Source organism: Pecten maximus, chromosome 8 (genome assembly GCF_902652985.1).
Source record: "Pecten maximus chromosome 8, xPecMax1.1, whole genome shotgun sequence".
Lineage (NCBI taxonomy): Eukaryota > Metazoa > Mollusca > Bivalvia > Pectinida > Pectinidae > Pecten > Pecten maximus.
Genome location: NC_047022.1, coordinates 22,036,197 through 22,050,833, shown reverse-complemented (window position 1 = coordinate 22,050,833; position 14,637 = coordinate 22,036,197). Strand labels below are relative to the sequence as shown.

At 35.8% G+C, this 14,637-nt stretch overlaps 2 protein-coding genes across 2 annotated transcripts; both read right to left on the bottom strand.

Annotated features, from left to right (window-relative positions):
- Positions 1 to 3,187: 3,187 nt before the first annotated feature.
- On the bottom strand, positions 3,188 to 4,821 carry LOC117332204 (putative nuclease HARBI1). Its single transcript, XM_033891088.1, has 2 exons — positions 4,691 to 4,821; positions 3,188 to 3,872 (listed from the first exon to the last, which is right to left on the bottom strand). The coding sequence occupies exons 1-2, from the start codon at positions 4,819 to 4,821 to the stop codon at positions 3,188 to 3,190; spliced, it is 816 nt and encodes a 271-aa protein (XP_033746979.1).
- Positions 4,822 to 11,250: 6,429 nt separating this feature from the next.
- LOC117332203 (probable sulfoacetate--CoA ligase) lies at positions 11,251 to 12,711 on the bottom strand. Its single transcript, XM_033891086.1, has one exon. It carries the CDS (start codon positions 12,637 to 12,639, stop codon positions 11,251 to 11,253), a length of 1,389 nt encoding a protein of 462 aa, XP_033746977.1. The 5' UTR covers positions 12,640 to 12,711.
- Between the last annotated feature and the right edge of the window lie 1,926 nt (positions 12,712 to 14,637).

Sequence of the window (14,637 nt, the reverse complement as noted above, 5' to 3'; positions counted from 1 at the left end):
ATGCCCAACAAATTCTTTTCCGGTACAGCAGCAGAAGCAGCGTGGTGTGTCTAGTCAAAGGGTCTACTTGTTTCTAAGCCGCCGGCGTAATCGGCGATGCGGATTTTCTACTTGTTTCTGAGCCGGTTATGCGTGCGCATCTTCGGTACACGCCGGTGTTCAGCGGCGACCCGGCTTTCAAAATGGCGGCTAAAAGGTAAACATGTGCTCATAACACTGGTTAATTGATATTTGCATACATTTAAAATATTTCCGTTTGATACCGAGTGCAGAAATATGTTATTTTTTTTACATTTTTAGTCTATATATTCCTTAGAAATGCAATGACAAGTTACAGATTTTTTTAAAAATAAGTGACAATATTCTGTGCAGTCAGGCACTAGCAAATCGCCAATTGCGATGTTTTTTTCGTGTGAAATGGGCTCATGACACATGGTTTTGCTTGTTTCAGCACTACACCAGATTTAATGGACGTAAAGGTTAATATTGATGGGAAGGATGTGACTATACGTGTCGACGCTGACACGATAAACTGTTTGAGAAGGAAAGGTAAAAACTAGGCCAATTTTTTTAAGTGAAACCATACACATATTATATTCAATATGTTACACGTTATATATGATATTGAAATCATGAAGTATTTAGGTGTCCGTAATAATGCATAATGATAAAAAAAATGTTCTTTTTCACATGTTCTCTTAAAAATGACTTTCCATTATTTTGTATGGAATCTCACTTCCTTTTCCATTTTTAGATCCATCTGTTATTGAACTAGTCATGAAGTTGGCAAGGGAACAGTTGGCAAATGATACAGACGAAGAAGATCATACTAGCACCGAACAGTCAGAAGGTTCGTATTGTTTATTATAATCATCCTACTACAGTATATAATATTATAGTAATATTAAAATGCATATGTAAAAGATTAATATTGAAATTTCTTAATTGTACTATCTAGGTTTACGATAGATAGTATATATCGAATTTGAGGGAACGGACATCACAAGATTATGATAAATATTTGTAGGGCTGGCAGATGAGTTGCCTGACATCGAAGAAGATTCATCAATGTCTGCTACAAGGTCTTCTCCTTCTCCTCCTCACTCTTCGAGTGACAGCACGGCCACATGCAGCTGGAGTAATGAGAGTGAAAGTTTACTCTTAGAAACGTTTCAAAAGCTAAGTAACAGCAAACAACCAATGAAATCTAAGTGGAAACATATAAGCAAATCACTAGAAGAAGAGGGATTCTTTTTCTCTGCTGAAAAATGCAGGTTAAAAGTAAAAACACTTAAGGAAAGACATGCTAGGATACAGAGAAAACGAGGAAAGTCTGGGGAGAGTCCACCAACAGACAGTATGGAGGACAAGTTGGATGAAGTTTTCCAAAACATGCCAGATGTTAATCCATCATGCATAATTGAATCTGGTAATTTTTATGAATTATTAATCTTAGAAAATTATAGTTAAAACTGTTGTTATACTAATTTGTGCAATTATTTTTCGACTAGTTGTTAGAATGAAGTGTACAAGTGTAAGGTATAACTAAATCCCTTGTTTTTCATGATTTTCATGATTGATTGATTTTTATTTATTTTGCAACAGTTATGAAGGGGTTTGATGTATTTCCTCTTATAATTGTCAATGTTCCTCAAAAAGTATGGTACTCATTTAAAACAACATCTAATAAAATATTTTCCATAAGTATTGATGAGTCTTTTTATTCTATAGGTACTAGTGAAGATGTTAAGAAGACACACAAGAGACCCAGAACAGGTGTGTATGATCTATAAAGTTTAGCTAAATTACCAATTGTAGAGTTTTTGAACTATTCTAGGAATGAGTAAAGTTATTAATATAATTGCATTTGTAGATACATGCCAAAATCCTCTGCCTAAAAGGACAAGTGTTTATGAGTGGCAAGGGGGGGGGTTCACCATTGCCTGGGATCAAAATCTTGCACACAAGGCCTGTTGAAATTGATCGCAGAGCGAGAAAAGGGGATGCTCCTTAATAATCCATGGACCTTCAACAAGATTTCATATCTGATAGTTTTTCCAAAGACAAAGCCTAGGTACATCGCTATGCAACATGGCACATTGAAGGAAATAAAGTTTCATCCAGGCTGTAAAGATGGTTGTTGAAATGGTAAATATTTTTCATCTATGAAAACAATTACTATTTTGATGATACTTTTAAAGCAACATGTCAGATTGAGGTTGTTCAACACGTGGGTTTTGAGATACCAAAATGACATTGGTAAAGTATGATTTACTGTGGATTAGTCCCACCTTCCGGTGATGGTGACGTCACAAAAATCGTGTCAAAATGTGGCATCATAAAATAAGGTGGGACTAATCAACAGCAAATCATACATCTGCCACATCAATTCGGTATCTCAAAATCCCCGTATTGAATGCTGCTATATGAAATTTTAATATGTTTTTATTTTACAATCAAATGATGATGCAGAGCGGCGGCATAAAGAAAAGCTTACTGTGTTCAAGCAATTCCTGGACATTGTAGGGAAAAAATGATTCAGAGAAACTTATTGATGTATTCTCTATACGTATTATTTTGTATGGGACAAAGAAGCTGCAATATTTTTTCCTTATTTTTTTTTAACTTTTGTAATGGCAAAGTAGCTGTGATATTTTTGTAATGGTAAAGTAGCTGTGATATTGTGTGATCGGTGAGATTGTATTACTCTTCCCAACACACTAATAAGTGCACTCTAGTTTCTGGAGAATGTGCAAAGTTATTTAGATGGATAATAATGTTTTGATCGTCATGTTGGACATCAAATGTCCAGAATCACATGAAAAATGACAGATAGAAATATTACCTGGTGGTATGTTGTTGATTTGCATTTTGAAATTTTGATGTAGTACTTATACTAAAGTATGATTATCCCAATTTTTGAAAGATTATAACTACAAAGGTTATACATTGCTGACCATTTATTTCACTAGAAAATGGAATTTTTAACTGTAATGACTAAAAACTTGAAATGATGATGTCTTTTTTTATTTTTTTATTTTAATATCGTCATTGAATATTGTGTTGGCAAATACAAGTTGTGATTTGCTATTCTTTTGTGTTCATTAAATTGTTCATGTTTTACATTCATCTTTGTTTTCTATGTTCAATCAAAAGAAACATTTCCATTTTTTTTCGAAAACATGAACTATAGTCTGTTTGTCATGTTGATCCTTTTAAGGGTTCCTTCTGCATCATTCTCGCCAAACTGGACAACATGGACATCATCATCATCATTGACGTCTGTTTCAAGAAATTCTGCCAGATCTTCTCCGTTACAAATGCACATATTGTGAAGAATACATACTGACTGAATAACTGTGCACATGTTTACAATTGATCTCTTGTTAATATATTTTAGACGTCTAAAGCGACCTTTAAGCAAGCCAAAGGCTCTTTCTATCACTTGACGCTTTGACGAAAGACTCTTGTTGAACTTGGTTTGATTTCTTGTGAGATGTCCTGTATCTCTGTAGGGAGTTAGTAACCATACTTTGATTGGGTAGGCACCATCACCTAGAATATGGAAACGACCATACCGACATTTTTCAAAACCTGTATTCCAAAGATCAGAATTTCTTAAAAACTTTGCATCGTGGACTCTCCCAGGCCACCCTATGTTTACATGAATTAATTTCATATCACTTGTACATACACCCTGCAAGATTAGGGAATGGATTTTTTTGCGATTGAAGTAGGCTTGTGGGTTTTCTGAGGGTGGTTCGATCCTGATATGTGTTCCGTCTACTGCTCCTATAATGCCTGAAAATTCATAAGTACCCATGTCATTAAATTTCATGGCTATGTTGTCCATTTCCTCGTTACTTGGCCACCTGATAAATTTGTGCATTAAGTTATTGTTGATTGCATCAATCACTTGGTTGTGATGTTTTAAAAAGCTGTACTCTGTAACACCGAATCTATCGCTTATTTCCATTAAGTTTTCTTGAGAAGCTAGATATCGCAAGGTCATTAGCACTTTTTTCTGAACAGGCACCTCATCTCTACCCCCTCTGTAACTTTTTTTTCTTAGTTCCCGGCATCTTGCAAGAGATTGGCACAACAGTTCAACTGTTCCTCTTGTCATACGAAAGAACCTCTGAAATGTATCCGGGAAAAATTCAGGAACAGTTGTTTCAAAAAATCCCTGGGTCTTTCTTCTTATTCGACGAGTCCTGTGAAGAAATTGCATATTAGTAACCTGTTATTCAGTTGTTTGCTACAGGTAATATATATGTCATATTATAAATATAGAAGTATAAAATTATATTTATATTTATCATAATATTGTTGGTAGCATAAAAGTTTGTTAAAGTAGACTAAACACTCGTGTACATGTACGTGTAACTGTATGTGATAAAAGTACACGCCGGATTCTAAGAATAGTTAATTGAAATATAGTACAAGGATACGACCTTTAAAAGCAACATTGCGACAACATTCAACGTTCCAGAACACTAAATAATTATATAATATAATGCGTGAATAACAATTTACAACAAGCATTGTGTGTACATCAGTAGTGTATGTATATATGTAAGCTACATGACAACTGCAACAGACAGAATAGTACTACATGTACATATCTCTTGACGACTCAAAAGCTTCTAGCAGCAACAACACACATAACTAAGCTTAAATAATTACTCACTTTTCATCAGCATATGCCAGAAAGCAAATTATGTCTCTTTTAAATCTTTCTTCCTCAGTATTATCAAACAATTCCTCAAATATGTACATAAACATGGAGAGGTCTTCTCTGCTGAAACCTGTGTCAGCCATGATGGATTTTTATATCCTGTCGCCGGGACGCTTGTTTCTTAACTCAAAACCGGCGTGCGCCTGATCCGGAAAATCTGCCACAAACAAGTAGACCCAAAGTGAAGCAACTACAACGTGGAAAGGTAAGTGTAATGACGATAGTGAAATATATTTACATTCTGTGTTGCATTTGCCTATATGTCGTTAGTAAACCAAATTGTATTCATCAGAGTGTATACTACAATTTACAGTGATTCGGTCAGAGTAGGGATACAGCCCCAGGTGTTGCTGGTCAAAACAATGGTCCCCAGTTACATTCGGCCAGGAGAGATTTCGAATGCTAGCATTTATCTACATAAACCGAAACAAAAAAAGCAACGCAAGTTATGAGAGTAAAATTTGATAATAGAAAAAATGAAGTCGACCGACTCGACACAAAATTATTATAAGCTCTATTCCTGATCTATAGGAAGTAATCAAATTGTCACTGTCGTCGCACAGGGGCTCGTTGTCGAATTGTCAGAAATGCTAGACACGACAACATTTAAAGTCCAGCCTTTAAAAAAAAAAAAAAAATCTTGCGAAAAATCGGCAGTATCGACATGGTTTCTGGTTGTGTATGCATACTGAATTATAGTTATGTGGTTATTCACTGATGTCAAAGGCCTACCTTACTCCAAAATCGAGCCCCTGTGCAGTTTAACATCGTCTGCTAAGTTAGTGACACTGACGTGACCGGTTAGACTGGATTCTGTTTCTAATGAAATATCCTTGGAATCGTTTTCACCTACTGTCAAGACGACGTTCATTTAGAATTTAAGAGATGATATTCCTCTGAAAATAACGTAAATTCAGTCGATAGAAACATAAGTGTTTCCGAGGAATCGAGTCTGTCCTGTGCAGTACCCATTCAATGCCGCATCACTTCTAAATGTTAACCGTATATCATGCGCCGAAAAACGGCTTTATTTCTAAACAATCAGAAATTATGCAATTGTGAACAATTTGAAGATATCTACAAACGTTTATAAAATATAATATAAAGCCAAATTGTACAAAAAAAACATTTCATGTGATTGCTATTGATAACGACATGAGGGACTATATTATTCCTTCTGGAAATTTCGGCTGTTCCGGTATTTGAACTTGATGACGTCAGTGATAGGAGAAGCGGCAAATTTAAACGCGTCTTAAGCTACAGTAAATAAAATAAAATTATGAATGTAAATATAAGCATATATACAGATTAGTGTTACTGTGTTTTTACACACAGAACTCTGGGTTGTGCTGAGAGCGTGACCTACATGGTGATACACGACAGATTTCGGTGGACTGTGAGTGGGAAAGACAAGGGGGTGTATTTGTAAATTTAATAGGAGGGTCGGATAAGCTCTGCTCATAATTGGCTGTAGTGTGCTGTGTGCCGGCGGCTCTGTTATATACCAGATTTCGGTGGACCCTCTGTTTTGTTACTGAAAAGGTGCTTTTAAGCCAATGTTTCTCAAAATGTTGCCATTATATTCGCCATCACTCGACACAATTTATGATTTATGCAAAAATAAATATTAACCCAACCAAGTCATATGTAAGATACCAATAATCAGGGGCATTACCCTTGGTTAGCATATCAACATATTTTAAATCATTAACTACAAATGTATGTGAAATTGTAGGCTGTAATTAATATTATTAACTGCAAGTTCTTCTTTTCTATATACTTCAGATCATAAGCCATGATGCCACCCTAGATAATCTCACTGACGATGACGATGATAACGCCCCTGCAGATTGTACAGTTCGGGGCACTATAGTTGGCGTTTTTGAAGTGGACCAATACTTGGCGTGTCCCAAGTCGACTTGCAATAACAAAAAACTAATAATAATAGAAAAGAAAGGGACATTAGTCATGCATTGCCCGACATGTTCACTCCAATGCAGAGGAAGCTCATCAAGCTGGTTCGCCAGGGCATCTGTTTTGTTTGAGTCCGATGACGGAACCACCAAAAAAGTTCAAATCTTCAAGCCAGAGCTCATTAAGATGCTTTCCGCAAAAAATATGGAACCTGAAACAGGACTGGATCGCACGGAACTATTTGAAACGATGATGAAATTAATTCCGATTGTTATAAAGTGCCATATTGAAAACAATATTATCAAGAATCTCGTTTGCAAACGCCCCCTACAACCAACTAGTGCCACAGTAGTGTGTCTGTGAAACTTCCATACCTTTAACCACCGTTCACATTTTATATGTAAAGTGCTAGTAGATTTGCTTAGATTTTTTGCTTTTTGCTTTTTATAAAACATTTTGTATCATTTGTTTCAATTGCTTAGAAAGCATATTGTACATCGTTTAACAAAGTTTCTGTCAGGTCCGAAAGTTTTTGCAATATAAAATTATTGCCTTTCTGTATACCTTATATCACTAGGACTACATCTTTGTGTTTTAATGTAAAGTGCTGGTAGAATTTGCTTAGATTTTTTGCTTTTTATTAGTCTTGTTGTACCATTTGTTTCAATTGCTTAGAAAGCAATGTAGATCGTTTAATGATGTATTTTTTCTGTTGCATAAATATTTTGCAATTTCAATGATTTAAGATATTTTTACAAAGTATTAAAATATTGCCCACACTGATATTGAAAAGTGGGTACAATTTTTCAAATTAAAGGATGGGTCTAAATTATAGGAATAACCCCTTTACAGTGGTTTCTTTAAAGAAAACATCTGGTACAAGTTGATTACATCATACTTATAATTCGTAAATACATTATACATTTTACTGATACATCCATATATAATAGGCCTATAAGCACTTTTTAGTACCTAAAAGCCATTGTACAGTTATTTAAATTACACTGTATGTATCTTTCATACAACTTTTTCTACCACTTCCATATATTGAAAAATAAATTTTATCAACAAATACATTATACACCATTTAAATAGTTTGTCTCAAGTTTCTGAAGAAAACAAAATCCTGCCTGTCTTTTCTTTTGATCTTGCTGATCTAGCTATGGTACCCCAATGACTCCTTTACAGTACAAAATTAGATAATTTACCTATACATGAAGCTACAGTATTCATGGTAATACATGTATATATGTTAACAAATCTGCTTATGTAAACTCCTGAAAAAATCCTGACAGCTTATACACCGAAAATTAATGTTCAGTTGTTCCAACTTTCTTTTCATATTAGCATGCTTATTTTATTTTAATACTCAATGTAAAACAATCAATACTTCATACTCATATCCAATTTCCCATTTATATGTATACATGTTTTGTTTTATTTTAGACTTTAGAGCTAATACTAGTCATTCTTAAATATCATCTAGTCACAATATTATGATATTAAAAAGAATAAATGTTTAAAACATATCTTAATTTAAATTTGTGGAGTTTCTTTTCAATGGTCAGACAAAAATTTGACTTTAGAACCACTGGTGACCTCTACCATGACTTATATATATATATATAAAATGGTCATTAACCAAAGTGTTTGACCCTTGCAATGACCTTCATGATACATTGGTATCAACTTGCATCCTACACCTATTAAGTAGTTATAGATTACGGTTCTGCCTCATGATCTTTTACTATCACCTTGGTGATAGGCCTTTGTTATATCTTAAAGGTCACAATAACTTAAGTTTCACCCCATGATAGCATACCTACATATGAGATGATTTTACTTTAACATAGTAGCAGTAATATTCCCAATTGTTTGTCTATATCGTCATAACTTCAATCAGTCATATCACAAATTTGCTACGTCCAGGTATTGTTGTCCTTTTTTGGAAGGACAGCAACTTGTTCTTAACATCATAAACTTGGAAGCACATGTACAAACTTTGGGAAACGGAAGTGATCATGACTCATCAAGGTGCAGTGGACGCTTGAAAGCATAGGTCCTCGAAATATTTCACCATGAATTTTAATACAAAATAATTATAAATACACACAAATAATTGTAGATAAACAAAAAATAAATTGGTTGAGTAGGGTAATTACATAATTATAAAAGTTAAATTGTTTTGAGTATGCGTATAAGAGAGAGAAATGTAGTAGAATCTTTAATAAAAACGAGATTGTTTAAACTAACACAACAAGCCCCTGTGATATGTTCGCCTTCCTTTAGCTAAACGGAGCGAATAAGTTTATAACGTTGTAATACGGAACATTTCCACGACTCAATATCAAACATTGATTCATTCGCATTTTCACAAAAAATGCATTCAAACACTTGCTTGAGAAAAGCGAGCGTAATGTTTAACATACAGCGTAGCGAATAAATACGTGACATTGGAAGTAACTTCAATATATAGACTATAGTATTATACAGAAGGATTGTCAAAAAGGATTAATTGTACACAATAGAGTGATTGGATTTAAATATTCGTATCCACGGTAAGTCCGCATATAATATTTGGCAATTTCAACCTAGCAATATACTAGAATATAGCTATATTTTTGTGTGTTTGAATACCGATACAATTTTGTACAGTATAATACAGCAGAGCAAGCCAGCGCGTGCTAATACTTTACCAGATTTTGAACATTGAGTGCATTTTATATTGCACATGACAACAACAACGATACAGTGATAAAAATAGTTAATAAAGATTCAATCTAAAACAGTGGCAAAGTTTCCTCATTTTTCATTACACCTAGTGTAAGTACATTTTACAGACGCATGCATGGCATATAATACCAATATTATCATTACTGTGTACATATCGGAGTAATGTGACAGAACAAGTGAATAATAAATAAGAAAGTTACCATGTAACAAGCAGTTGATGTGTATGTGTACCAAAATGGGTGCTACCGTACGCGTGTATTAATACATGTACAGCTGTTGTACATACCGAAATGGGTGCTATAGACATACGTGTATATAAATATAGTTATTCACATTATCTTCATACACGACATAAAACAGACTTATATATGACAAAAAGGTACATATTGCTAACATATACACTGATGCTTAGAACATAATACATATATTCAATATTTACATATTGGACAAAGAAACAATGTTATTTATCATTGGAAAGAGTGACAAATCGGTTGGTTGAGGAGGATGGGGCTGAAGTACCAGGCCTAGATAGGTGTTTGGGTTTACGCTGGTTCTGTTGAGAGGCTAGAGTTCTGACACGGGATGGCGGATCGCGTCGCTGATCCTGCTGAGGGGGGTCAGGGTAGGAACCCAGTTCACTGAGGTGGGTAATTTGGGCCTTGGCCCCACTAGTATGCCTGATGACTATTCTCCCATCATTAGTCCATGTTCCAGAAATGGCTCCTGTTGACTTAAGATAACGGGCCTTAGAAAAGACCATCGCTCTCTGCTTTGTAAGCGCCTCGTTTACATATAACTTGTAGGGACGTTGAGAAGAGGGAGAAGAAACAGTACTTTTGTTGAAGAGTGAGAATCTGGCTGCATATACTGAGGCACGTACACGATATGAAATGAATCGGACAATGATGTCACGAGGGAACTGACCAGATTTGGGACCCACCCTGTGGGAGCGGCTGATATCACTCTCGGGTCTTCAAAGGAGATGTTTAAAAAAAACCTAATCAAACGTTTTCATTATATTCTGTTAAGCAATATCGTCAACTGATTCAGGAAAAAATGCAACATTAATGAGGACAAAGCCGAAGCTTCGAATGTAAAATCTACCTATTTTACAACAATTGCGAAACGAGTCGTATAAACATGTTAGATGGCAGTATATAGTATAGGAGAGAAAATAAACTACCCACGTGGTCCCATATCTGTTTACGTCTGATCGGGGAATCGAACCTAGGTGAAAGGCAAGTCTGTTACCACTTTGCCATCATACCACATAATGTAGAACCCGTTAGTAATTAAAACGAAAAGATATATTAATTTTAAGTAATAGAAGACAATGGAATTGACACATTTATCTTATTTTCACATATATATGTATATTTATTATTTGTGCGATTTATACTGATATACTGTTTAAATAAGTCGTTTTAGAAATTACTTAATTGCACATTTTATAATGTCGCAGATTATGCTGTAAAATGTGGGAGAAAGACCAAATTATATCGCTATTCTAACAGACTTAACAGGATAGATGTTTTGATAGCAAATATTTAGCGTTATGATATAGCTGATGTAGAATATCGAAGGTATATCTGCTGAGTTAAAACACTTCAATGACTGAATAAAATTATCTTAAATTAGCGGACATACCCTCAAACGCAAGGTTATACAAAGCGACTTTATGGCTTTGGAATTCATGAATGATTAAGCATCTGTCAATTTGGGATAATTGTTGAAGTTATCTCCCTTTTCATCTACAGCCTGCGTCTGGATACCAACGTTAGATCATGCAAAAATAAAGAACTTAAGATTCACGGGCAGACCTCAACAGTGAAAGTCATAATTCTGCAAATCTGATACACAGTTCATCAAACGTTTCTAAGTTTTAACATTCCCATGGAGTCTTTCTTGATATTTACTCTATCTATTTCGCCATTGTGAAAACGGGGGAAGGTTTTAAACATAAGATAAAACGTTGGAGAATCCCCCATAATATTATCCTCAAGTTTATCCCAGCACATTTGTTGTAACTTCTGTTCTGAATTATTGTCATCTTCTTCTAGGATGACACATGCGCAGACATCTTCCAGAAGACGTTCATCCGGTACTGCTACCACGACAGTCTCTCTTACCCCGGGAAAATTACTAATTGCCATCTCCACAGCGCTGATCCGAATCTTTCTGCCACCTCTTTTTATAACATCTGCTGCCTTTCCTTTAACAAACAACTTTCCGTCTTCAGTGAATACTCCAATATCACCAGTGCGGAACCAACCTCGTTCAGTGAAGGAATCCTTGGTTAATTCTGGAGAGTCCCTATATCCTTTCAACATCCACGGAGATCGTAAGACAATTTCACCAATTTTACCACAGTTCAGAGTTTTGTCGTCGTCTCCAATAATTTTGGCTTCATATCCAGGTACCATTTCTCCAACGTGCCCTACTTCTGTATCCACTGTCAGGAATACCTTTGTTGCGATACCTGTTTCTGTCATTCCATAGACACTGTATATATTTTCGCAAAATTTTCCAGAAATTGCATTCAGGTGACTTCCAGGTATTTGGCCACCAGTGGCAATCAAAATAGGTTTGTATTCCATTATCAGGATATCTTCTTCATTGTCAAGAAGATTTTTCAAAGCATACGGGAAAAGCGATGTAATAGTACACCTTTCCATCTTCAGGATTTTCCAAACATATTGAATGTTCTCCCCTTTCAGAACAATTTTTGGATTTGTGAAAATTCGAGGAAATCCTCCTACAATGCTGTAGATTGGGGTTCCCCCTAACCAAAAAAATGGTCTATCTGAGAAAGTGATATCATTCTCTGTAGAGAAAAAGTTTGCCATTGGTGAATTGGTTACTGCCATATGCGTAAATTCAACCATTTTTGGAACTCCAGACGACCCAGAAGTCGTGAAAATAAGAGCTGAACTCTCTGGTTGAACTCTTGGCAATGACACGGCAGGTTCCTCCTCTGCGGATAATACGTCACCAATGTAAGGTAAATCAACACCCGTAGGCTTTCTAAGTAACACAACCATCGGCGTTTCCTTTTGCTGAAAAAAATTCTCCATCTCCGACTGATACACAGGTTCAAGCTGCGGATCGAGCAGAACAGCTCTGCATTTGGAAGCTTTCAACAGACTCACAGTTTCGTTGAACACTTCACAGGTTCCCTGACACTGGACAGCCACGGCACCAGCCATAAAAATGGCGAACTCACCAACGATCCATTCCAGATTATTTGATCCCATAATAGCAACGCTGTCTCCGACTGATATCCCTTTAGATACCAGATACTTAGCAAGTTTTGTAGATTTCCGCGTCAGTTCGTCATATGTGAGAGTTTTCCTTCTCCCGTCAGGTAACCTGTATATGCATATTTCTTTATCGGGGTAGACTTAGCTCTTTCATTGAGAACATCAACTATGGACTTGTACTGTTGTTGATTCGGGTTGCTTGCTGATGTGTAGCTGAACTTTTCCATTTTCCCTTTTTTTTGTTGATCACGTAGCGCCTGGAAATAAGAATAAATACAATAGAAAAAATGAGCGGTTCAGATAATGTTGTAGACCTTTCCTTTAATGCTCGCGCATTAAGAAGTCGATTTAGAAATTTCATGGAAAACAATCATGAATAATTGTAAGAACAAATAGTAGAAAACCATATTTGAGGACGGTGAAGTGTGATCCGAACTTTTCTTGGTCTTGTGTTGACAATATTGCATAGCTCGGATCAGGTACACTGGATTATGTCTAAGAAAAAATGAAACAAAACTACAGTGAATAATCACATAATGATAAAGGCCCGTAATTCTAACCCCAAATTGATAAATCGAGGACAACCTTCGAAAAGTACCAGGAGAATCAGACCAGGTGTTCCGAAAGAGTAATCGTCTTTCGATCATCGACGACACTTTTGGTAAAATATAGATTGTCTCAAAATGAGAACTAGGTTTGTGATAACTGAGCTAATAGGTATTAAGCGTTTTTTGCCGCCAGTTGTTGACATTAGCTGTCCAGTGATGCTATGCTACAATTATGTCGTCTATTCAATAGGAGTAGGGCCGTGTAGTCGGTAGTATTATGTCGTCTATTCAATAGGAGTAGGGCCGTGTAGTCGGTAGTATTATGTCGTCTATTCAATAGGAGTAGGGCCGTGTAGTCGGTAGTATTATGTCGTCTATTCAATAGGAGTATGACCTTGTTGCCTTGACTATTATGTCGTCGTCTATTCAATAGGAGTAGGGCCATGTAGCCGTTTGTTTATTGATACCGGCTTAATAAAACTACATGAACTTTATATCTCTTGAGTTTGTGTTTATTTGCCAGACTTCACTTACAAATTATGTCTCCTGACGGACCCAAGATCAGCTAACCTAGGTATAATATTTTAAGATGCCGGTTTGAGGTGAAAAACTGCTCATATAATATTTTATAGATTATACAAGACCGATAGGGCTCGGTAGTGTCTTATCATCGTCATGTCTCGAGGCAGACCTAGCCTTAAGTCATTATACATGTATATAGGGTTCGCGAACTTGGTGTACATTACGAAGATTTTATGGATTTTTTTGGGGGGGGGGGGGGGGGGGGGGGGGATGTGTGGGCCTTACTATGACCTCCCCAGGACAAACGAGACTGAATACAAAAGGACAGATACCCTACCTGTTGTAAACAAATGCACAAAAAATATGTGCAATCTGTTCTGCTTTTACTGAAAATTACTGGTTGTGCGCTGGAGTTACTGATCAAATATGAGTTTTACGTGAGGCATATTAAAGTCAGACCTTTATCAGTTGTTAGAAAAACTAAATGTCAAACCAAGAAGAGATTTTATTGTAGAAAGAGTAAATTTTCTACTGTAGGTCGTCAATCTTTTTTTCCGAAATCACAACATCCTTTTAATGCAATTATAATTGTTTTTCACATTGCTTGATAACTATTGAAGAGGTCATGGTGTATAACATTTATGATTTGTTTCTGTGTTCTAATACACTCCGCAAAAGCTCATTCCGTTATACTGTCGGCCCTATAATCTCAGGTTCCGAATATAAACTGCATTACACAGCTGTTTCGTCCTTCCAAGACTTTTGAGTGAGTTTAGGGACTTCAGCATTACATTTGTTACATTGAAAACAATATGATTCATAATAATACTGTATGTGCAATGTAGGAATACGTGTTCTATTTTTGTACTTCACTGCCCCATAGTTTACATAATACTGTAGACGTATCTTGGACAGGTCAGCT